This window comes from Meleagris gallopavo, chromosome 5, assembly GCF_905368555.1.
Source record: "Meleagris gallopavo chromosome 5, MGAL_WU_HG_1.1, whole genome shotgun sequence".
In the NCBI taxonomy this organism is placed as follows: domain Eukaryota; kingdom Metazoa; phylum Chordata; class Aves; order Galliformes; family Phasianidae; genus Meleagris; species Meleagris gallopavo.
In genome coordinates, this window is record NC_139408.1 from 2889302 (window position 1) to 2912937 (window position 23636).

General features: G+C 36.6%; 1 protein-coding gene across 4 annotated transcripts in view; it reads right to left on the bottom strand.

Moving 5' to 3' along the window:
* The window catches only part of ANO3 (anoctamin 3), a 167304-nt gene that overhangs the window by 25984 nt on the left and 117684 nt on the right, over window positions 1–23636 (bottom strand). For 3 of the 4 annotated variants that reach the window (XM_085223884.1, XM_019615250.3, XM_085223886.1), the window contains 8 exons: window positions 23427–23471; window positions 19411–19542; window positions 17904–18010; window positions 16496–16551; window positions 14180–14301; window positions 13028–13162; window positions 8438–8534; window positions 4817–4877 (listed from right to left, as the gene is read on the bottom strand). In XM_085223884.1, coding sequence (XP_085080010.1) covers window positions 4817–4877; window positions 8438–8534; window positions 13028–13162; window positions 14180–14301; window positions 16496–16551; window positions 17904–18010; window positions 19411–19542; window positions 23427–23471 — 755 coding nt within the window. The remainder of the gene's footprint in view (window positions 1–4816; window positions 4878–8437; window positions 8535–13027; window positions 13163–14179; window positions 14302–16495; window positions 16552–17903; window positions 18011–19410; window positions 19543–23426; window positions 23472–23636) is intronic. The other variant, XM_085223885.1, reaches the window with a different exon arrangement.

Below are 23636 nucleotides of genomic sequence, written 5' to 3' on the forward strand. Positions count from 1 at the left end.
AACCCAAGCCATTCTATGATTCTACAATAAACTTCTAATGCTGAAATCAAACCTTTTTCTAAAAAACAAGCACTGAACAAGATGCTACATACGATGGATGAATTAATAGGTGACCTAGGGTAGACTAAAACTCATCTAAAGCAAAATGCTGGCATAACTCTTTATCAGCTATCTCACGCTTCATCTACAGACCGGCTGATTCTTATTGCACTTCTGTTATTTTAAGAGTCATACAGAATCCAGCAGCATCCAGTTTCCTCATTTCTAGCACTCCTCAGTGCAGAGAACTAGCAAAAGATGGAAGAACAAATACTAATACAATACAAAGGGTGGCAGCGTGGATCAACAAAGCATAAGTACAGAAATAACATTTCAACCGTGTAGTACATCAACTTATCTAAGTTCAGAAACTTATGACTAAAGGTGGTTTCTTTTAAATACTTCCAAAGGGATTACTCATTTTGTGTTTATTATCAAGCTGAGTATGCTTGGGAAAACAATGGAGCATAAAACTTTCATGGCACTTCTCTATCCTACGGTTCCAAATTGGGCCTTTAGGCAAAGAAAAGATTGCTAGTTACACTAATTTTTGCCATCAGTTAGCTTTCAAGCTCTTCACAGAGGACTGAAAGGCTTCTCCATCATATCCAGTGCAGTAAAGTTTGTACTAAGAGCTGTTGGAGCATCAAGAATTCACATTTCCTATCACAGTTCTAATAATTAGAACATACGCTGTTTTAAATAATGTGACTGAAAAGTAAGAGGGTGGGAGAGTCAGTTCAATTCCAACAGAAAGAAAATACCTGAAAGAAAATTTTCACGAAATCTGAGGAGAAATGCAGTTTTTCTGCTAACCATACAGGTGCAGAAAGCATTTCTGGACTTTTAACCTTTCAAACTAGTATTTTAGAACCTCGCCACTTGAAATTAAGAGGCTGCAATTTTAACTGCTGGTTTAACATACTCACAAATAAATGCACTCAGAGAGTGACTGTTGCTCGCTTATTTCTTTAAACTGAAGGACAGTATTTGATTCTGTAATTAATTTTTTTTTTTTTTTTTTAAATTTACTTTAAAACTCACTTGGCCTTTTTTTTCCTTCACCTTTTCATTCCCTTGAAAATCAAGGATAGAGATGCCTGTTTTACAAAGGCTGGTAATTTCTGCAGAGAGCTTGGTTTTGTCATGGTCTGCAAAGTGTTTCAAATGCTTAGTGATCTTACTCCACAAGAACCTTGACTGCTATAAAGAGAAGGTGAAGTACCTGATTATACAGATTATTGCAATTTAAATCTCTTTTTTCCTTTTATTTTTTTTTTTCTCTCCTAGGCAAAACCAACAAAACAGGAGTAATAGTTGGCATCACTGTAGTAGTTTTGGGATTTATATTATTTTGTCTGATGGGAAGTTTTCTATGTCCCATACAAGTGGTCCAGGTAAGAAACAGCACAAGTGCTTTGTCTAAGGTCATCTTTTATTTCCGTATGGAGTCATTTAAGTCATCTGGGCTTATTGAATTATTAAGAATTACAACATCGAGTCCAGTCAACTAATTTTTATCTGACAGTACTCTCCCTTATTTTTCATTATAGCTTCACCAATTCTCCCCTCAACTCCACGCCCCTGTCCTCCTTTCCCATCATTACTCACAAAACTGTTTTTAAATATCAAAATATCAAGGAATATCATATCTGGTATCTTTTATCTTTTCTATCAGTATGTATAAATTTGTACTCAAGTGTAATCATGCAGTCTCCAAACGTTCCTGCTATGTTTCCAGACCTATTTTCAAATGTTTAAACATCAAGAATCTAGACACAGTTTTTTTCTCATACACAATCAAATCAAAACAAAACTCTAGCAATATGTCCTTTCTGGCTTAAAATTGCAACAGTTGAAAGCTGCCAGAAAGCCAGATGAGGAAGTAGCTTTGGAAATGGACCATCCATAAACGTGCTGAATGGATGCTACTGGGAGGACGCGTTATCCTCATGTGTTGAATTGTGGCTTTTGCCTTTTACTCCCCATGGCCCCCACATATAAAAAAATTTAGCTGTGACACACTGTTGAACTAAACTGTGATGGAGATAAAAATTTTTCAAGCAATACATGAACCATAATCATATGACCCTTACAGTTCTCCACTTAGGTAACTCGCTTGGACCATATAAAACAACGTTTGGGACTGCTCCTGATGGCATATGTAGCACGGAAGACAACGCAGGGTACCCACATGAGTGCATCTGTGGCATGGATGGCATGACATCATCCCTCCCTGGACTGTAACGTTTGCTTTGGATTACGTTCCCACTTGTTGTCACAAGATGCACTGACACATAAGGGGGCAGGGCCCAGGACCACAACGGCACTCTTCTGCTTTGAAATTAGATGGCCAATTTATAGTTGTCATGGGAGAGTTTTAGACTTGCTTTCTGAGGAATAATATGGAGAAATAACACACAGGTAAAATTCCTCCTTGTGTAACTTTGGGCAAGAATGCAGAGATTGTAACAGCACAATCTCTGACTAGGATTGCAATATTATGTTAGCATCAGTACAACCTTCTTCCCCTACACTTTCATGGCCTTGAGGTGAAACTATTCCATGCAAATATCATTTCTATCTATTAATGACTCAGAACATTATTTTTCCCACTCTATCTTCCACACAGAGAATAACGCAAAAAGAATTAGTTTCACTTGGATTACCCAGAGGTTGAAGTTTGCTGGGAGGAATGGTACTACTGAGTAACATGAACTAAATTTATCCTTTGACTGTGATGACAGCTAAAAACATTATCAAAGGGAAAAACAAAGGACAAGCCTCTATCCATCTGTCAAGCTGATTAGTTATTTGCATTACAGGAGAGATCTGTAGAAATTATGCAACACGTTTTGTAAAGGTTAGGCAGAAGAAATAATTGTCTCAATGTGAAAGAATCAGCACTGCCATACAAATAGATATCTTAAAAAGCATGTGTTGTGTCCAGCTAATGAGTAAAAGTATGGCAATAAAACGCAAATAACTGCAGTTTATCTGTTTGCAATCTTCAGAAGGGTCTATGTAGAAAGAAAGAAATGAAAAAGACAGAGCTGTGGAGGTAGAGACGTAACAAAAGACAAAAGAAATAGAACGAAGTGTGCAGAAAATAGCTACTCACATGGAAAACATGCTTGATACTATGATGTTAGAATGCCTAATTTATTGTGGAGACTGCAATCACGCTGGTGGAACAATCTCACTAACTCACTGTAAATGTTTCAATGTGTGAATAAATTATAAGCATGCACACACCACAAAGAAACAATGGCTGTCACACAGAAGAAGAATAGGGCACGTATCTATTTCAAAGTAATTGAAAGAGTATAGAATTGAATGGCTAACGTGCACTGATGCCGTTCCTGTAGGGATCAATAATGAAACCTGCATGACTCCCATTTAAAAGAGAACCTGACAGTGTTTCCAGAGAGTTTCCAGACTGGAAAAATGAAGACACATTCACTTGCTTGAAAATACAAAGAAATGTAATGCTCAGCTTTTAGCTTCACCTGCACATCTTATGTGTCCCTTTCTCCTCACGCTTACCCTGCCCTTGTCTGAACCACTGCTCTCTCCATCAGTACAGAACCACAGTACCAACTGTGTATCTTAGCAGTTTATGCAATTAATTATTAGTAATTGCAAGGCTATAACAGGCAGAGTAGGAGCCAATGAAGAAGTATCAAATATGGCTTGGGTTGGAAGGGACCCCAAGGATGCCCATCAGTTGTGCTAATTTTTAATCTAGTTATGACTTCTGTGTGCATGTGCATGAGGCCTGTGCTATCCTGGTACATCTTTTAGGCTTGTATATTGTTTTTTAGCTTTTACCAGGCCAACTTCTGAAATCTGTAACATGCTCACCTTTCCTTGTAAATAGAATGATTATTGCTTATTCTTACATTTTATGTAAATAAAGATATGTTGTGTCATTTGAACATTTAGAATTGTAATAGCTGGCTTCGTTTCCGACGGATGTATATATGTGACCTGATGTTATTATCTCAGGGTTTACATAGACACATGTTTACATTGGTGAAATTAATTATCTCCTGTTCCTAATACCACTCTTTTCTACTTTCCAGCAGCAAAATACTATTAGCTTCAGTGAAAACTAATTCCATTAAATGTTTCATGCTGGAAACATCACATCTGTTTTGTGTGGCAGTATTATGTTGACCTTCTAAAAGAGAAAACTGTTACTGGTAATTCCTGTTCAATATAGAGTTGGTTACCACTCTGCTTCACTCCCCATCACATAGCATGTGATGCTGGAATGAATGTGTTATTTCAACTGTGAATTTGAATATAAGTAGTTAAATTGCTGTAAACATCTATCATCAAATCTTTATTATCCTCTAATTAGCTCTGCAAAGCATTCTCATTCACTCTATAAGAATTCTCTAAACAGGCTCTGAGCACCTGATCTAGCTGTAGCTCTGTTCGTTGCAGGGCAGTTGGACTAAATTACCTTTAAAGGTCTCTTCCAACTCTAAGGATTCTGTGACTCTATGAAATCACCCCATATGTTTGCCTGCATGATATAAAACTCAGGCTTAAGGGCACTTAAGACACTAAAGATAGTCATTATATTAGCAATAAAAGGTATTACCACTGCTAGCACAGTAATTGAAGTAGATAGAAACAGGAAAAAAGAAGTGTTTATGCAATAAAAACTTAATCCTTCTTTAATTTTTATTATTAACTGTAATCTTTTAATCCAGTAATCCTCATAAAGGGTCAGGTCAATTAAAAAATAATATTAAAATTTACTTACCCCAGATTGCCATGAAAATAGCAAAGAAGACAGTCCCTCCGTTATCAAACAAATGTGTAACCTGAGCAGAAAATAAATACATCAGTGACAAACAATATTGCCACTTTCACTTCAGCACCAAAGAAATCCAGAATACATAACTGATGGCAGAAATTAAAAGCCAAGCATTCCAGTAAGAAGTCCTGCTTGCATGCTTCTTTTATCAACCTTTGTTCCATCCTATTTTTGCCTATAATTTGAGCTGTTTTTCTAGCCTATCACTTCAAGCATCTCCAGACTGCTTGCATCACCGACAGTAAGTAGGAGATGCTCTGTGACAATACAGGCTAAAAATTCCTCCAGAATTGCCCTCGGATTCTAGGTCAGGCTTCCATTCATTTTCTATTTGAAGGCTTTCACAATCCCAATTTACTTCAGATGTTTCACTGTTCTTCCTATGTATATTACTTAGTTAATGTCTCTTAATTTCATTCTCTACTTCTCCCAAGCTATTCCACAATTTCTCTGCAGGCAGCAATAAAATTACTTTACATACAGACATCTCAGCAAATTCTCTTCGTTGAAAGGCCAGCACTCCTCAACTCCAAGAAACACGCAATAAATTCTAAGTAACCAACTCTGAAATGCAAATATAAGTCATGTATTTAATTTCCCTTCATAAATGCTCTACTATTGAACCTATGATTCTATGATTTATCCCTTATCTCACTCTTTCTTAAGCTCTTTAGGGCAGAATACGTATTCTGCTGTAAGGTCAAAAGGTTACCAGTAGAAAATAAGGAATAATTAGTTTTTGCAAGCCTGGGGATCACCTTAGGAATTTCTCTTGTGCATACATTAGAATTTTCACAACAAAAATCCAGAGCTTCTTATATGCCAACCGTAATAAGAAATTGTATTTCAGAAGCTGAAATTAATATTATGCTCTTTAAATCAATATCAGGTTGCCAATTGACAGCAATGTAAATTATCCAGGAACAGCGGACCTACATTTCTTCTTATGAAGGGTGGTTAAGATGCTGCTGAGCATTAGGAAGGAAAGTACAGCCATCTAATTCACATCTTGGAGAAAGGGAAAAATAAGAAAAAAAGCACAAAATGCTACAAGATAATGCAGACTAACTTGATATTGACAGATATTACATGATTTTCCCTTAAATTATAATCTTTACAGTAATGGAATATTTTTATACTGACATGGAAAAAAGAGGGAAGGGAGGAAAGAAATGGGCAGGAGCAAGAAGGAAAAATGCAGCTTTTGTATTTTGTCTGCCAGCCTGGCAAGGAACCACAGAAAAAGCATTTGAAGTACATGATTTTCCTGCATTACTTTGCTTTCTCTGAAGTACTCCTCTAAAGGGAAACTTGGGAAACGTAAGAAAGGAATGTTTAATGAAAGAAACCCTGACAGCAATTTTAATAAGAAGAAATATGAGCCCAAGTCTTTCACATAAGTGAGGCAGGTCCCATGACATAAGCAGGTTTGGGGAGGTAAAATTCACTTTTCTTAATAAACTTAATGCTAGTGTACTTATATACAATGAGCTATTCCAAAGAACAGAATAAGTATCAAAACTCTTACTCCAGAACAAGAGTGTGTTTCCCTGAAATGTAACAAGGACCTCCCTTGCATAGCAGCTCTTCAGTTGCGTGTGAGGAAGGTGTAGAAATAAGTCAAATTTTCTCAACAACAAAACCAGAGGGAAACACAGACAGGCTCCCTTTCAGGAACAGAAAGCAAATAGGAAATGCCATTTTCTTTACCCAGAGTTCAGATCTGATGCCTTATTTTTAAATAAAATATTTCTATTTCTGTTATTAACGGTGCTTCAGAAAGTACAAAGGAATATTTCATTTGAATTGTGATTTTTGAATTTGATTTTGAATTTGTACTTTCTAACACTGCAGATCACTTTCATTCACTCATTGCAATGCAGATGCAGTGCTTGGGTTTTTGCTGCTCAACTCAAGCAGCACAGGACAATCAGCAGGATATGAGCCCTTATGGAATTCAGCCCTTTCCTATCAAGAGAGAGATGACTGAAGATGTAGAGAACTCTTCTTTGGAGACAACACTGAATGAAGGCATTACACAGTTACATAAAACCTCATGGAACTTCTTTTGCCATTCTAGTGGCCAGATGGTTATCATATTCTTTCCCCCAAAAAAGCCTCTCTCTGTCCTTTGAAGATCAATCTTTGCACATGAAGCACACGTTACCCATGTATGCAGAACACTGATCAGACCCACACAGAGGAGATGCAGAACAGATAGATCCCAATAGGAAAAATTTGTTTTCTGTATTTCCATCTGAGGCTGGCTAGTTTTTCAGAGCTAAAGCACTGGCAGAAAAAGCTGGGCGCCTACATTACTTTCCACAAGTCTTGCAGACACCAAAGTGTGACACTAAAATGCATGACTTACGAGCCAGATGTAATATAAACACAATTGAAAGACAAAATCTGCTTTTTATTAACTGAGGTCGTTAAAATAACAATATGCCCCAATAGCAGTGTGTATTAATTTCCTGTCAAACTGCATAAGTTTGCTGCATAAGTTACTTGTCATCCCCCCAGATTTCTGGGATGGGTTGTAAGTTTTGCATATTACCATTTCAATTAAGAAAGCTTTTATCTTCAGTACACATTTTAAAAACTTATGAAAGTAGTTCAAGTTAGGAAAAAAGTTCTCTTTTGCCATAAAGTTATAGCAGTATGTAAAAACCAAGCACAGTTTAGCCTTAAATACAACACTTATAGCAGTATTTATTGCTGTTGTTGAAATACAACTTTTTCATTTTTCAATATGGCATTATAAAAATAATTTACAAATACTGATCATTTAATTCATGTCAAATGTTTATCAAATGCTCCTTCATATGAAGTTTCTAAGTGTAGAGTTTTACTTCAAGTCCTGTTGAAATCAGGTTTCCAAATCCAATAAAGAGTTGATTCTTCTCTTTTACATTGCTTAGTGTTCTTGTGATGCCATGGATCCAGAGACAATCACAGCTCTATAAGTAAAATAAATCTTGACTTCTGAGTAAGGCTTGTCTTATGGGCTAAAGAAATTGGAGAAAAATGCCAAGGCTGCTCTTCCAGCCATGAACATAGCACACATCAAAGCATATTGCTCACCTGAAAGCACTGCATGGATATAGAAGTACTTGTGATCAGCTAAGTTTGAAGGATAGCTTCACTAGCAAAATATTTAGTTGTGTTAATTCTTTGCATTAGTTTGACAAAGTATAGTACATCATAGATGAGATAATCCTGTGAAATGCTCGAGAATTCCTTTTGAAGAGCAGAAATTTAGTTACCAAGTAAGCAAGGAAAACAGAACAACAAAATATAGAGAAAAGTAGGAATAAACTCCCAAGATTATTATTTTTTTTTAATTCGGGGGAATTTATCAATTGATAGAAATAATGATTTAGGAAGAAAATATTCTCAGAAAGTAAAGCAGATTTTAGAATCATCTCCGAATCTCTCAGATTACTGCATTCTTAGAAGCACAGAATACAGAGGCTGAAAACTCATAGATAAACAACACAATCTGTAATCTTTGCTGCAAGGAAGGCTGCCATTACACAACGAAAGTAGCAGTAAACTAATAATTACCTTGGCATATATGCAGCTTTCATTGAGCTTTTGTAGTGTGCAATTGCGTTTACACATAGGGCACATGATGGTTTCATTTGCCTCGCAGATCTCTTTGCTTTAGTGTAAGATAGGAAAATAAAGGTTATTAAAAGGCTTTCAGCATCCTCGAGATTTTCTGAAGCTACATCATTTGTGGTCTCTATTAGTTAAGCACAAAACTAACCACAAAACTGACTCAAAATAAATAAAAAGGCATTAAAGGCTTTATCTCAGGCCAGAAACATTAAAACTGTGGGCTCTATCATTGAGATAATATCTCTGGGCATCATGCTAAACTTCTTATTCTTGTAAACATCCCCTTCTCTCCCAACGAAGTACAACAAACTGAAGAACAAAACATTGTTTCCTAGCTGCCAATCAAATTGCTGCATATATGATATGAAATAGAAGACACAAAACATGAGAAGATGGACATCACTGATTTCAATCAACTTATCCAAGCTGACATCAACTTCAGGTCTGTCCCATGGTATGAGTGTGCACACACTTTGATCAGTGGGTCACAGCGTAAAAACCCACTAAGAGGGAAATCTGGCATTAGCAATTCAAATCTTTGCATTTTTATTATGTATGGGAGAACCTATGTTTAGGGATAACAACAAAACAGTATCCTAATTTGGGGGTAAAATATCTAAAATTATAAAATTATAAAATTATAAAGTTATAAAATCTAATATTCCACTGCTTAGAGGTTCTAAGGTTTGGGGATATGAAGTCATTGACTTCCTTAGGACTATTCATATTCAGAAGTATTATGTAATTCAGTGCCTTGACAAAGGCAAAGCAAAATGAAGAAAAGTACAAAAATGAATTTTAGGGCACATTTTAACTGCGGTGAGTAAACAGAGAACCTTAGCAATCACCATTAGCAATGCTGACAAGCCTGAAATGATCCTATGTCATACTAGGAAAGTAGTGGTATAAAGCAAATACCAGGAAATTACTGATTTAATTAACATTGTGCTTTCACTACTTCTTCTCATAAAACCTGAATTTACACTTCTAATACTATATGGAGGATTATATTTATTTCCAAATGAATACATCTATTAAATCCCATCCGACATAATGGTAAATAAAAGACCACAGCTGCCAGGATGTGACATTTTGAGATCTTAGGTTGTGCTTCACATCAGAACCACTAATTTACAAAAGCTCTACAACATAACGTGGACTTAAGAAATTGTTGCAAGCAACCTTGAAAGCTAGAATGAGCACAGCTATCATTTCAGAGCAGCAGAGCAGTACATAACTTTTAGTGTGCCACATAACAGGACTTTCTTGATTGCATTTCCATGCAAGTATGCAAGCAATGGAAATAATTTTTAGGATATAATGGCTTGACAGTGATGCAATTTGTTGTCAAACACAAGGCCAAATGCAAGTGTACTTTGAATTCAACATTACAAATGCTAGGTGTTTTGCATCCTATACCTTGAGTTACAGTTTTGGTTTGTTTTGTATAACGTGGATTTCACCAAATTGAGTTGCCAGTGATAGCCATGTTGTGTTGATATCTGGCGAAATTATAACAGTGATAATTAAAGATCTATATAAAGGTGCCCAAAGCAACCTTTAAAGCCATCAGGTTTAGTTTATATAGAATAAAGATGGGCAATGCATGTGTCATGAAACTTGCTTAAAAGAACGAACCCAAACGAAAAGACTTGGAAAGGTCTATTAAAGCCCTTCTCACAACAACCACACTTTTCCCATGTTTTCCCAGTTCAGCTCAGGAAGGGTAAATGGATCAAAATGTATTTAAAAGTGTATGAAACCAGACATACACACTCGCTTTCTGCTTTTTTCTTCCTTCATATCTGAGCCTTTAAAATGTAATCCAAATATTCTGGAAACAACTGTGGAGTTTTTTTTGTTTTTTTTGTTTGTTTGTTTGTTTTTTGTGTTACTCTCAGAATTTCTCACTTGGTTGCACTCATTTAACAGCTGAGTTCTGGAAGTATTGATAGACACAACAGCCAAAGCACCCTGGGAGACCACAGTGCCAAATCCTGGCAGCAACATTTTACCAAGCCTGACTGCAATCTCATACAAGAAAAAGAACATCTTCCATTCCACATCACTTTCAATAAAACTGCATCTCCGTGGAGAAAAATATGTTTCAAAACATGGCGCAAACACGCACAATTGCTTACAACAGTATAGCATAGTTCCTGATGTTGCAGTGTGTTGGGGGATTTGTCTTCTCATTTTATTGTTTCACCTTTCTTCATGCTCAATCAGCGCGTGATTCAATCCAATTTGAAAGCTTATGTGCTTATTCTTTCAGCAGAGAAAGAATAAGGTGTTCTTCTTCTGCCTGCAGCCACTAGAGGGAGGTTCATGATAGCTACCTTCAAGCCAGCTTCATAATCCTCGGAGGTGAATGGGCATTACTGAGAAAAGCACGCTTCTTCAAAAATAATTGCATCGGTTGCAAGCTCAAGTTTTGTGGACAGATGAAAACCATTATTTTTCCCCATATAATTCATAATACTGTAAATCAACCCTTCCTAATATCTACTGATTGATAATTACAGACATTAATAGGATGAATGCTCAGTACCACATGAAAAAATAATACTGGATCTGGGGTAATGTGGCCGTGAGGACACTGCCACAATACCTTGGCACTGAGCCTAAATTCCTAATTGCAACTGGGTTTCCTATACCTAGATTTGGTCTTACTAATCTGTTTGCAGCAGTGCACAGAGACGGCACTACTGTGTCACGGCACGTCGAAGTGAATGCACAAATTCACACTCCACAAACCAGAGATGACTTGCCCAGAATGAACGCATCTAGATTACAAATGTTTTGGGACTGCACAGAACACACAACACAGGTTTCTGTATTAACTCTCTTGGTATTTTGGAGTTGATACTAGTTAATGTTAGCTATAACAATATATAACTACACCCTCCTCTTAAACCTATACAACAGATGACCTAAATTACAGGCTTTTGATTTTGGAAAACAGTCCAGAGCCCCCAGTGGGACTTGGCTCTCTGTGTAGCCCAACATATACACTGAAGTGTGGAACCTGAAACAACCAACCTCCATGAACCTCCCTGTTTCATGTGCAGCTGCTCAACATCAGCCAAGGGAAAAAAACAGGACTGGAAAATATGAAGACTGGCCTACCTCTGCCTAGCTGAGAATTATACCCTAAAAGTTCTACATGCAAAATAACTGTCCTGTAAATTTGCTAAACTGGAGACACGTATTCAAGGGAGAAGCAGCACACAACACCTGCACAACCATATCACTCTATTGAGTGATATGGCTCTAAGTTTGGTGTATAATTAATTTGTTTAAATTCTGAGAAATCGTTGTGTTTTTTTTCTTTTTTTCCTCTTGGGGAATGTCAATGTTACAACTTCTCTTCTAGTGCCTGGAATATCACATCCCGAGAACAATAAATAATGACAAGTTCCCTCTTGCTTTAAATATGCCATTAATGAAGAATGTAAGTCTCCCAGTTCAATACTTCCAATATTTATGCTCAAGAACAGGATGATCCTCTATTTGCTTTTTGTTACATAGTGAACATGTGAAATGGTGCATTTCACATACATTTATTGTTCCAAACAACCCTAACACAGAGAAAAATAGCATCGTTTCCTGGCCAGTATGTTTACTGCATTTTATTACATTTAATGCAGTCTGAAGTTGTAAAGTCTCTCTGGAGTTTGGTGTAAAACAAAATGCCTTAATTACAGCACTGAGGAGCATAATAACTCACTGTGTAAGAAAAAACAAAGACAATTCCACATAGAGCTGTCAAATACTCCTGCTCCAAATCCAGGAAACACTGCCTATGAAATCTGATTCTACTGTGCATACTGCCTGAGCATCCAAACTGGTTGGAGCAGCAGCTATAATTGTATGATCATTGATGACTTTATTACGGATAATAACCTGTAATAACGTCACTTCCTCTTGAAACAGTTCCTAAAAATACGGTTAGCACTCAATGTAACAGTCTTGTCACTATTTCTAAACTGACATAAGCCACTCTCAGAGCAAAATCACAGCTGTGGGGAACATGGAAATGAGGTGCCTTTCACATGGTTGTAATGCCCTCAGATGGCTGCAGTTTACATCAACAAATTGGACACTATTAACATTTGGAAGGGAAAAAAAAATACACATAAGTTGAAATTTACAACTGTACTAAACTACAGCCAAAGGCAAAATGGAAGTAAAACTAAAGAATGTGTCAATACTTTTCACCCATTAGCTTCGACTGGAATGATAACCATTGCAGTACATGTGACATTAGAACCAGCATTTCTTTCATTTCTTGCAGGAATGGAAATCACTGCAGATGCAATGGTAAGAGTGCTTGCTGTAAACGCTCTGCATTCACCTTGATGCAAAACAGATATACAAAGTGGATACACCTGATTGAAGAACCCAGTGTTCTATTTGGTTATTATTATGATTACAATATTTGAAAAGCATTTACGAGTAAAATGATCTAACTTGTGCCAGGTTGTTCTTTATTTTCAACAGGCTATTTTATGTTTTCAAATGGGATTTTACCTTACTTGGCTGGAATCCATCGTAAACAGTCCATAAAGAAAAACAAAGAGTCCAACCAGGGCAGCAGGAATCAGCATTCCAGTATACCATCCCAGCCAGGCAAAATACAGTCCAATTTTTTCACCAAAATATCGCCTACATGAAAAGGAAATGTACACATTTTCTCAAATCAAAACTTGCAGTAACCACTGTCTTCACAATTAGTACAGCAACACTGACAAGGAATCACCATTACAAGCTTATAGTAAACACTGTTATCAGTTTACAAAAATGTTTTACTTTAGGCTAGCACAAAATTCTACTCACACTAATTGTAGACCTTTTAGAACATGTATTTTATAAGGATATATTTGAAGTATTCTGCAATTTTCAGTTCCTCCCAGTGACTCAACAGAGGCACCCATTTCAACATTGTTAAATGGAGGAGAGTTTATTCACACACAACACAAAGACTTTCATACACACAGCTTCTAGAAAGCAGCAGTATAGGTTTGCATTACTTAAGTATTCTATTATAAAAATCACTTATGATGACAGTCACGTAATATGACATATTTCAAACTATTAACAGAGAAAATAAGAGACTGAAAAGACAAGCTGAAAATTCAGCTTTAAATCTTCAAAGTTTGGATATCAGTTGCTATAAGAGATGAAGTAGCAGAGAACAGAAAATGAGAAGTAAGCACATGCTTAGTTCCACAGCTTTCGGTGCAGCAATTCTGTGCATAACGACTATTTATGGCTGTCAGATCAGGAGTGAAAAGTATCAGAAAGGAAAAATGATTTAATTGGAATCCAACGTCTTGTTGAGGAAAAGATGAAATCCAGACAACACTGTTACTTCGCTTTAATTAAATGTATTTCTCTACTTTACAGTTGGGAATCTATGACATTAAAATACTAATCGTTTGTTGTAATTAATTTTCACCCTGCATCTGGATCTATATACTTTTATTCAGCTTTATCCAAAATTAATAGCCTTGCACATTTGTGACCACCCAAAGGAAGCAATGCAGAGAGACCAATTCTTACCTGACAGTAATAAATTCTACAGAAAATGTAAAAAGAATTAACAGTTTAGCAGAATAGATTATGCATCGTTTCCAGGCTCTCTGTATCAGAGAAACAAGCTATTTCTAAAAGTACTAATACCTGATTAAATCAAGAGGTTGGTACTTGTACCACATTCCCCACCGTGCCCAACGCTCATATAAGAGGTGTCTGTGATTCTGAGCTCCATGTGTTTTGATGGGATGTCTGCTTTTGTGGCTTCCCTGAAAAAAAAAAAAACAAACAAAAAACCAAACCCACAAAGAAATGAAAACGTGTTACTGGACACTATGGGAAATTAATTGATTCCTTCTATATCTGAATCTAATTTTAAATGAAGATTTTACTACTTTTAATGAATAGATGTCAATTTGTTATGGGCAACTCCAGGAAATGTCACCTGGTAGTATGTAAACTCACAGCAAGAGAGACAGTTACATACACTTCCCAAACAGCCAGCATCTGTAAGAAGTAATGACAAAATCATACTAGTATGAGGCTATCAAGAACTACTCAGCTCTGTATTGCTCCAAGAACAGTGTTTCAATTTCATTATTCTATGCGTATTCGTATGCTTTTACTCATTTCAACTCTTCAGAAACTCTCATGAAATACACTATGGCATCTGTTTTTCTCCTTTCCTAAAAAATTCTGGTAGGTCAGCTAGATCCTTCTGGCCTAGATATTTCCAATGATATTATTTAACTCCTATTAAAGAGTATAGGAAACTGTAGGAACTATGTACCACAGCAAGGCTGAGAAGATAGAAACAATAGAACTGGCCTTATTTTGAAGTTTACACAGTAGTCTCAGAGGCATCAACACATAGATTCACTAGACCCACTCTAAAACAGATTGCTTATATTTATCATTTTATGTCAACTCTAAGGCACAACATCTTTATTGGACTCCTCCCTTCCCCCCAGAATCATCGAACAACACTCACTTATGGAAAATAAATATTTCATCAAACACCTCACAGGTAAATCAGATTGTGGGAAAAAAACAGAGACACTCTTGAACCTGATAGACTCAAGTACTGTTAGTCATTTTGAGTTTTTTTTATAACTTATTTGATAACTTGAGAATTGCTCACAATTGAAATAGCACTATTTGTTGGAATCTGCTACCTGGTTTAAGAATGACTTAAAAACAATGTTTTGCAATAAAATCCGCAAAGGATAGAAAAATGCCAGCACAGAATGGTTTTTGCAACATCTAGAAATCCCTAAAGACAGAGCATCAGCTTATTTTCACAGTCATCTGAAAGAATGAGTGCAATGCGTAAGGCATTACCCAGTACTGTACATTTCAAGTATTTTTTTCTGCTTCTTTTTGCACTGTTTATCCATAGCAAGTCCCATAGTGTTCCCACTGGGAATGAATTTTCACTCTCGTTTATTTCTATGATTAAAAAAAAAGAAAAAGAAAAAAGTGGAGTGTTTAACCACTATCCTTAGCACCAGTAAAACTGCAATTAAGGTAACAGTGGCTTAAAAATATGACTTCATTAAGCTGAAATGCTCCGTTCCTAGAGGTGTTCAAGGCCAGATTGGATGGGGCCCTGGGCAGCCTGGTCCAGAATTAAATATGGAGGTTGGTGGCCCTGCATGTGGCAGAGGTGTTGGAGATTCATGATCCTTGAGGTCCCTTCCAGCCCTGGCCCATCTGTGATTCTGAAATCGTTGCTTGTGTATATATTTCTTTGTTATGTCACAAAATGGATATGAGAGCACGGATTTGGTAGCAACAGAAAGCTACACAGCTTTTTCTGGCAGTATGACTAACCTTTCCCTACAGTAATGCCCTACTGAAGTGTTAACAATGATACTCAATTATTTCTCTAAAACACTCCTTCTCTGTATTTCCTGTATTTAATTATTAACACAACATAAAAAAATCACCCTCAGCAATTTCTAAAGCATAGGCTGGTCCTTTGAAACACAAGATAAAGTCACAGCATTCAGCCCAATTAACCACAGTGCTCACAGCTGCAATTACCACGCTACTGGTAGGCATTTATGATGACCAAAGATACGTGCGTTGCTTCTTTCCTTTCAAAACATAAAGACAAGGTTTTCATTCATTTCACACCTCTGCAGACTTCAGAAGACTACTAAAGAAGCACAAATTATCCAGGACTATGCAAAAAGGTCTAAAAAGGAAATAAATAACCAGTTTCCTTAAGTTTGATACATTGCACAATCCATTAGGAAAAAAAAGAGTGTTTTTGAATGGTGGCAGCTAAAGAAAAAAAACTCAAGAAGCCAGTGTTAATTTAAGAGCTATTAATAACTCAACATTACATAGTGAAATAGAAAAACTTGCAAGACAGAATTATAAACCATGAAGCATCTCAAAATTCTAGTGCAAGTTTTAATCAAAATGTAAATACAAATACAAAATTAATGAGGTTACCTCATGTGGTGGAAATGCTGCCTCATACGTTCCATTGTTTAGTAATCTATTAATACCTAAAAAGAAAGAAATGCAGTAGTTCCAATGACATTTTTTCAATACAGAGTTAGCTTTAAACACTGAGAATCTTCACGTTACAAAAGGAGAATGCAAATTCCTATTAGGTAATCAGGATGCTGTTAAGCATGAAAATCATCAGTAGGCCCACCAGGTGGGGGTCTTTTGATCCCTCAAGCTCTCCAGCTCTGTTAAACTACAGCATTCTGAAGGGCAGCGTCTGCAACTTTTCTTTCATGGTTGGGTGCCTGTGCCAGATCAAGTGTGAGAAGGTGGTCACGCTCTTGTTTTAATCAGAGCATAGGATACAGATTTTATGGGTGATCAGATGATCCGGTGTGCACACAGTGAGAGGCACGGAGAGAATATCCTGTTACTTTTAAATATAAACCAGCTGAAGGAGTTTGTGTCAGATCAGAGTTCTGCTAGAGCATTCTGGATCCATTCCTAGAGTCCTTCTAAAACCAGACTTATTCTACTATTAAAGTTCATTATAAAAAATAAGGAATAAAGAACCTTAATAATTATGATAAAACAATTCAGTAGCCTGTGAGGACATAACTGTGTAGCCAAGCTGACCTAAGAAGTAAATTCTCATGATAGATCTATCCACTGAAACATAGAAATTACACTAACTACAAAATGAAACTTGTCACCATCACCTTCAATAGCATTTGACTTCATCCCTCAGTTTCTATGATTTTCTTACCACTGCTTTTCTCCGAGAAACTCAAGCAACAACATTTTGTAAATGCTATCACCTTTATAAATATGCATCTATGTTAAATTCTTAATTCCTACAGACAAACAGAAGATCATACATATATACTCTCTTAATAGCAAATGAAAATGAATAACTGTACTTTCTGAAGTATAGAGTACATATAATAAGATAATAAGAGTAATAAGAGTGTTGGCAAAAACTAGATTTAGTCTTTAAGTCAATTGTGTCTGAACTGCATGGAGACATCAGATAATTGAAGTGTAGTTCTGATCAGTTCTGCTGGACTGGGACTGCTGGGTCGTAGCAGTACTAGGGCCAGTCCTAGAAGATTCATGTCCGTTCTCTGAGGTCTAAGTTATCTCTCTTATGGCTCTTGATCACATGAAGCTATTATAGTCTCTCCAATTTAAGAAATGAGTATTAAGGTGAAAACAATTCCTAATATTCACTGAGTTATGTCATGGAACAATTGCATACAACATACATTCAACTGTATTACTCAACTGGTTGAACAAAGACTTCAAGGGATGGCAAAATTAAATTTTACTCCACAAAATAGTTTCTCAAGCAAGCACAGATATAAAATTTTCATATCTTCGGGCTAAGAGAAGAATACAGCATTCTCACCCATTTTGGATTTTCCATCCTCATACTTGGTTCTCTGTAGCATGTGATGCACAATTCTACTTCTTGTGGAGTTGCTGAAGAAGCTGTCTTTGTTGTTTATGGTAAAGCTATTGAAATAATGGATGTCTTTTAATATTCAAAACAATACATAGGTGCTGAAACGTAGCTGCTCAATGTATTTTTTCTTACAGTGATTTATTGTAGCTTTACACTTGTTGGTAACTGCACAAGATACAAAATTTGACACTCTTAAAGCACCTTCTCAGGCTCCGAAAAATTGTCATTAGCACAGATTGTTGGGAAAACAGAAAATAAAATATAGTTTTTTCCAAACTGTCCTAACGTCCAGGTAATTTTCATTCTGGATATACATTTGAAAAGACAACAATGTCAAAAAATACTCTTCAGAAGTAGCGATCGTTCTGAAATTCATGACATAACTGAGAGATCTGAGTACAAAACTACTACTACTGCCATTCAGGGAGAAATAATAATTGTCTCCATGCACCGGATGCTTGAGGAGCAGCTCCGCAACTTCCTCCCCTCAGAGAATCCTAAGATAGAGCCAAATATCACAAATAGCCTTTCCCAGATGGCTCAGGATTCTGAATGCCAGAAATGTGACATGTAGGAGCTTTTCCCTTCTCAGCTGTGCCAAAGGTGACACTATTGCTGTTCATCACGTCAGCTGAGCACGTTGAAAAACTGCCCCATGAACGAGCAACTGACTCAATGCAATGTAATTAATTAGTAAAAAAAACCTGAGATAATAATGCAATTATTCTGCCTTCCTAGGGTGAAGTCAGTCTGCCTGCACATAGCTTCTTTACTGAGAAGAAAAAAAAAAACATTCACCCTAACTTATGTTTTTACTTCATATGAACTTCCCTCTCCTAAATAAGTATCACAAAATAATTTTCAAATAAACAGTTAGAATTTCAAGACGACTTCTTTTTTGTTGCTTAAAACATTTGTAACACAATTAAACTAGATCAAATGAGCACGTTGATGGTGATCACATACAATTTTTCTTCAGAGTATATATATTTCTTCTCTCACAGACAACAGCATTTTTAAAATGCACAGCTGACAGCAAAAACCCTGGCAGTGTACTTAGCCCACTTCCAGGTGTTCCCAGTTTCAACAGCTTTCTCAGAGCTTGCCTAAGTAAAACATGTAATCAAGGTAAGCAAATCCGAGCAAGTATTTGCATTTTGTAATGTAATGGAAAAAAAACAAACTTCTAAACCAAAAAAGTGGCGGTCATTTTTCAGTCAACCTTTTGCCTGTAGTACTAGCTGTAACCAAATAACAAATAACAATACCCAATAACAAGGAACAGAGAGCAGATTTTTTGCTTTAAGAGTAAATTCCATTGAAAATACCAGACACGACACTGGGTATTTGCCAGTGACCATCTGTTAATGGCTGCCTCTATGGGACTTGCTGAGCAGAGAGAAAATAGAAAACCCTTCTGTGGAGCTGTGTTTCCAGTTCCAACACTTACTGGTGTATGCGTGCACGGCTAAAGGGTGCTGTGTAGCAATCTGTTTCCTCAAGATCTGGTAGGGCCTCCTTATCAAGCTTCATTGGATTTCTAGGCAACCAACTTTTCAGCTCTCTCATATTCCTCTGCAAACTGAGAAAATAACAAATGTAAATTTGCACGCTCTTATCCACTTGCTATTTCTATATCCATCATTGAATATTCAGTGACATCATAATAGAAATACAATGAAAACAGGCAATTTCCTGACTTTACCTTAGGAAACAGTATAGTGATATAACGAATGAAGCAAAAGCTATACTACCTGCAGTTCTCTAAAAATTGGCATTGTAACACAAACAGAACATATATTTTTTTTATTTCTGATTAGATTGCATACTGGTAAACGAAAGGCTTTCTTCCACTGGCATTTTGACTAAACAGTATCTCAGGACAGTGTCTATAGATGGAATAATACACTGCAATGTAGTTTATTTTCAAGCAAATGCTGAAATTTATCTTCTTATCCCTCTAGTTTTACACACCTTGTTGGCCTGCATTTTTCTTATATTGGACTGCGATAACTGTGTGTATTTAAAGAGTAAGTGTCATTACAGAATGATGTCTTACGACATCAGAATCTGCAAAAAAGAAAAAGAAAAAAAAAAGGGGGGGGATTTTTGGTAAGTATTTCCCCAATATTTTTCAGTGGGATGTGGGTCTCACTCAATGCCAACGTGTGCCTGACATATAGAGAGCCACAAGAAGTGTAAAGCTAAGTACATGATTTTTGTTAGAGATAAATACAGAATCCCTGTGTTCAGCAGAAGCAGAGTTCTCCATTTCCTAATTAAAGTGAGCACACAGGAAGTTGTGCTCAAGCAGCAAAGACGCTTTTGTGGAAATGTGACCCTTATTATCCACAAAAGCAGTGAAAGTTCTACCCTTATATAACACCATGTCAGAGGAAAACTAAGCCAAATGTGGGATCATCATTTTAAATTTACATTTAAAATTCTCAATATCTTCTTGCTGCATGGTTACTAAGGTGTTGGTGCACACTAGGTATTTAACTGGTACTGCACTTGAGGGAAACTCTTGATACTAAGCATTATGAGAAACAGAACTCATATGAACTGTGCTCATAAAGCTGAAACAGAAAACAATTCCCACACAGATGCATCCCTTCTCAAACAATACCTTATCATGCAAGATGATTATCTTAATAGCTTCAGTGGAAGCTCTCCAGCACAAAGTTATACAAAGTATATCTAAGAAGTTTTCATGCGACTGTCTTCTTTTATTTTCCTGTTCTCAACGTGCTGATTTTTATTATATATTTTTAAACAGGCAGATATGCAGATACATCAGGAAGAAGAACAATGCATCTGATATCAGATTCTATACTGTAAAATTATTTTAGACTAGTTGATGTAAAAAGCCTTGACCATTTTTATTCTCCAAAATCTGAAAAAAAATGTGTATTTGATAATGACTGTTTTAAAGAAATCAGCTTTGCCAACACGCTTATATTGCCCCTATCACTGATGTGATAGGACAAGAGGAAATGGTTTCAACATCCTTTCTTTTCGACGATGAACAGAACTGGAATAAACTAAGTCCAAAAATCCCTTCAGATTATGTCTACTCAGCTGATGCCAGTGGAAAGAAGCACTATATAAGTGAATTTGGTGCCCTGAGAACTAATCTAACATGATGAGGCCATCCACTGTGACTGGAGTTTCAAAGAGTTAAGGCAGCTTGATACATAGCACCTCCATACTGACACGTTATGTGTACAGCAGTGATCTTTTGTCACTTTTTCACTCTTGAACCACACTGACTTAGAGGAGCAATTATTTCTTCTTATGAAACTGCTACTGGGATTTTCTGACCAGAATCCACAGTTCCAATGGAATGAGACACCAAAACTGAGCAACTGCTCATGTAGGATGTTTTGACATCAGTCAGTACCCAGTAATTTCTTCTGTGTTTGCCTCTCATATTCTGACAAAAAAAACCCCAAGAGATTCTACAAGTCTTGTTGAGAACTAAGGTACCTTAGCTGGCTTTGGGATGTCTTATAGGGCAGATACAAGATCAATTTAAGACCACACAGGACCATAGATTTATGCAAATAAATAAATAGGGAGAGAGATATCATGTAGATATCACATAGAAGAAACACAGTCTATCAGTGTTACATTCGCCTTCACTGTTTTAAGCATGCTCCTAATAATCTTTTGCAGACTTACAGACGTGTAGACATACACATCTACTGTATTGCACTGATAGATTCAGAGAAACATATATATCACAGTAAGGTCTGATGTAACAGCATTACCCGTATTCTTAACCGCGGAAACTCAGTGGCTTTAAAATTTTACCTTTGATCCACAAAGATTTAAATCCACATTCCCCATCCTACCTCTTGTAAGCCCCACTTAGCTTAGAAACGTTCAGAAATACTTGATAAATTACAGAGAAGTTAAACCTGAAAAGATTTAAGATGCAAAAAGACAATGACAGCAGAAAAGAATGAGAATGATGAGATGTGTGTCAGCAATTTAGCTTTTTTCCCCCAAATTATTCCTTTCCGCACCTGTCTGTACAAAATGCCAGAGAAAATATATTTAAAAAAAAGAGCCCCAAATTCCAGTTAAATCACAGGTAAAAAACCACTTGTCTCAAATGTAAATTCAACCTGGCATTAAAATTGTTTACTACTTGGTTCACAGGTACTGCATGACTTCAACAACATGCTTAAGACATCTGTCCTTCTAAATAAGGAAGACAAATTTGTTTAATACCTAGGACTCACCAGATGGATTTTAAATAAAATAACTCTGCAGTAAGCTCAGTTAATTTTGCCTTTGCATTACAAAGCACATCACTTTTTCCTAATGCACACTAAAATGGAGCAAGCATGTGGATGATTGGAAAGAGGAAAAATGCAGTTGTAAATTTATGCTATAGGTTGTTTCATTTTAGCATATTTTACTTGTTTATGTATTTTGTCTTACTTTGATGTTCAGCAGTACATTGCCTATTTTTGCTAACTGATTACTTTGCAAACTGTTACCATGAGACTCTGCAAATTGTTCATGGAAAATAATGAGAACTCTTCATCATCTAAAGTAACAGCAGGAGAACCAAAATCGAATGTAATTTAAAGATTCATCTCAAGAAAACCCAGAACATAAAACTCTTTCAGGAGATTTCCGTTGTAAACATTTTCATATATTTTCCACAGGGATTTACAAGACTTCATGACACCTGACTAAAGCAGAGGGGAGCAGTAACGGTTCCCCAGCTCCCCCAGGCTCCTCCTGCTTCACTCACTCCCCTCCTAGCTGCCAGGAGCAACTGGAGGTGAGGTTGGGCATCCAATCCTATGGCTAGATGGCTTTCACTAAAGAGATACACTTACAGTAATGGCAGAGTCAAAGGTTGAAAGGTTGGACTGTTAGACCAGATGATCCGAGAGGTCTTTTCCAATCCTGGTAAATCTATGAGAGCTCAGAGAGTGAAAGGTCTTCTACTGCAGCAAAAACATTACTGTCGGCTATCAAACAAAAATTCAAACCAGCCTTCAAAGCTTGTCATTGATTTAGTCCTGCTCAACAGAATGCATATGAGAGATGATACATTTGCACCTCTAAAGAAATAGCTGACTAGAGAATTTAGACTGAAGACAATGAACTCAAAAGTAGCTTACAGGCTAAAGAAACATCTCTCGGTGGGAGCACTCGTAACAGTAGAGCTGGATTCAGTATGAAATCTTTGCTGCAGGAAAAGGGTCACTTTTTTTCCCTGGCATAAGCACATCTGCATTTCTAAAATGAGAACTGGCAAAACTTTAAAGTACTGCATCTTGTTACAGATGAATATTTTAACACTTGGAGCTAACATATTTTAAGTTTTCAGTGAAATAATCTCATGTTCCAAGTTTCCTGGATAAATTTACAACTGCAAATGGATTTTATTTAGCTGGGTGACTATTTGACAAAATTAGAAGCTACACATCACCCACCAACCTGCCCATGGTTTTGCTCCTCCAGTCAGTGTAATAACATTTTTTCCTGAAAGAACAGCAAAAATCAGCTGAAAACAATCAAGCAAGAGACAGTTGAAAAGGACATATACATTAGGAAAAGAACACCAGACAATACAAAACACACACCTTCACAGACAGAAAGATGAAAAACAGTTTAAAAAGTAAACTGAAACAGAGTATTTTCAAGCCT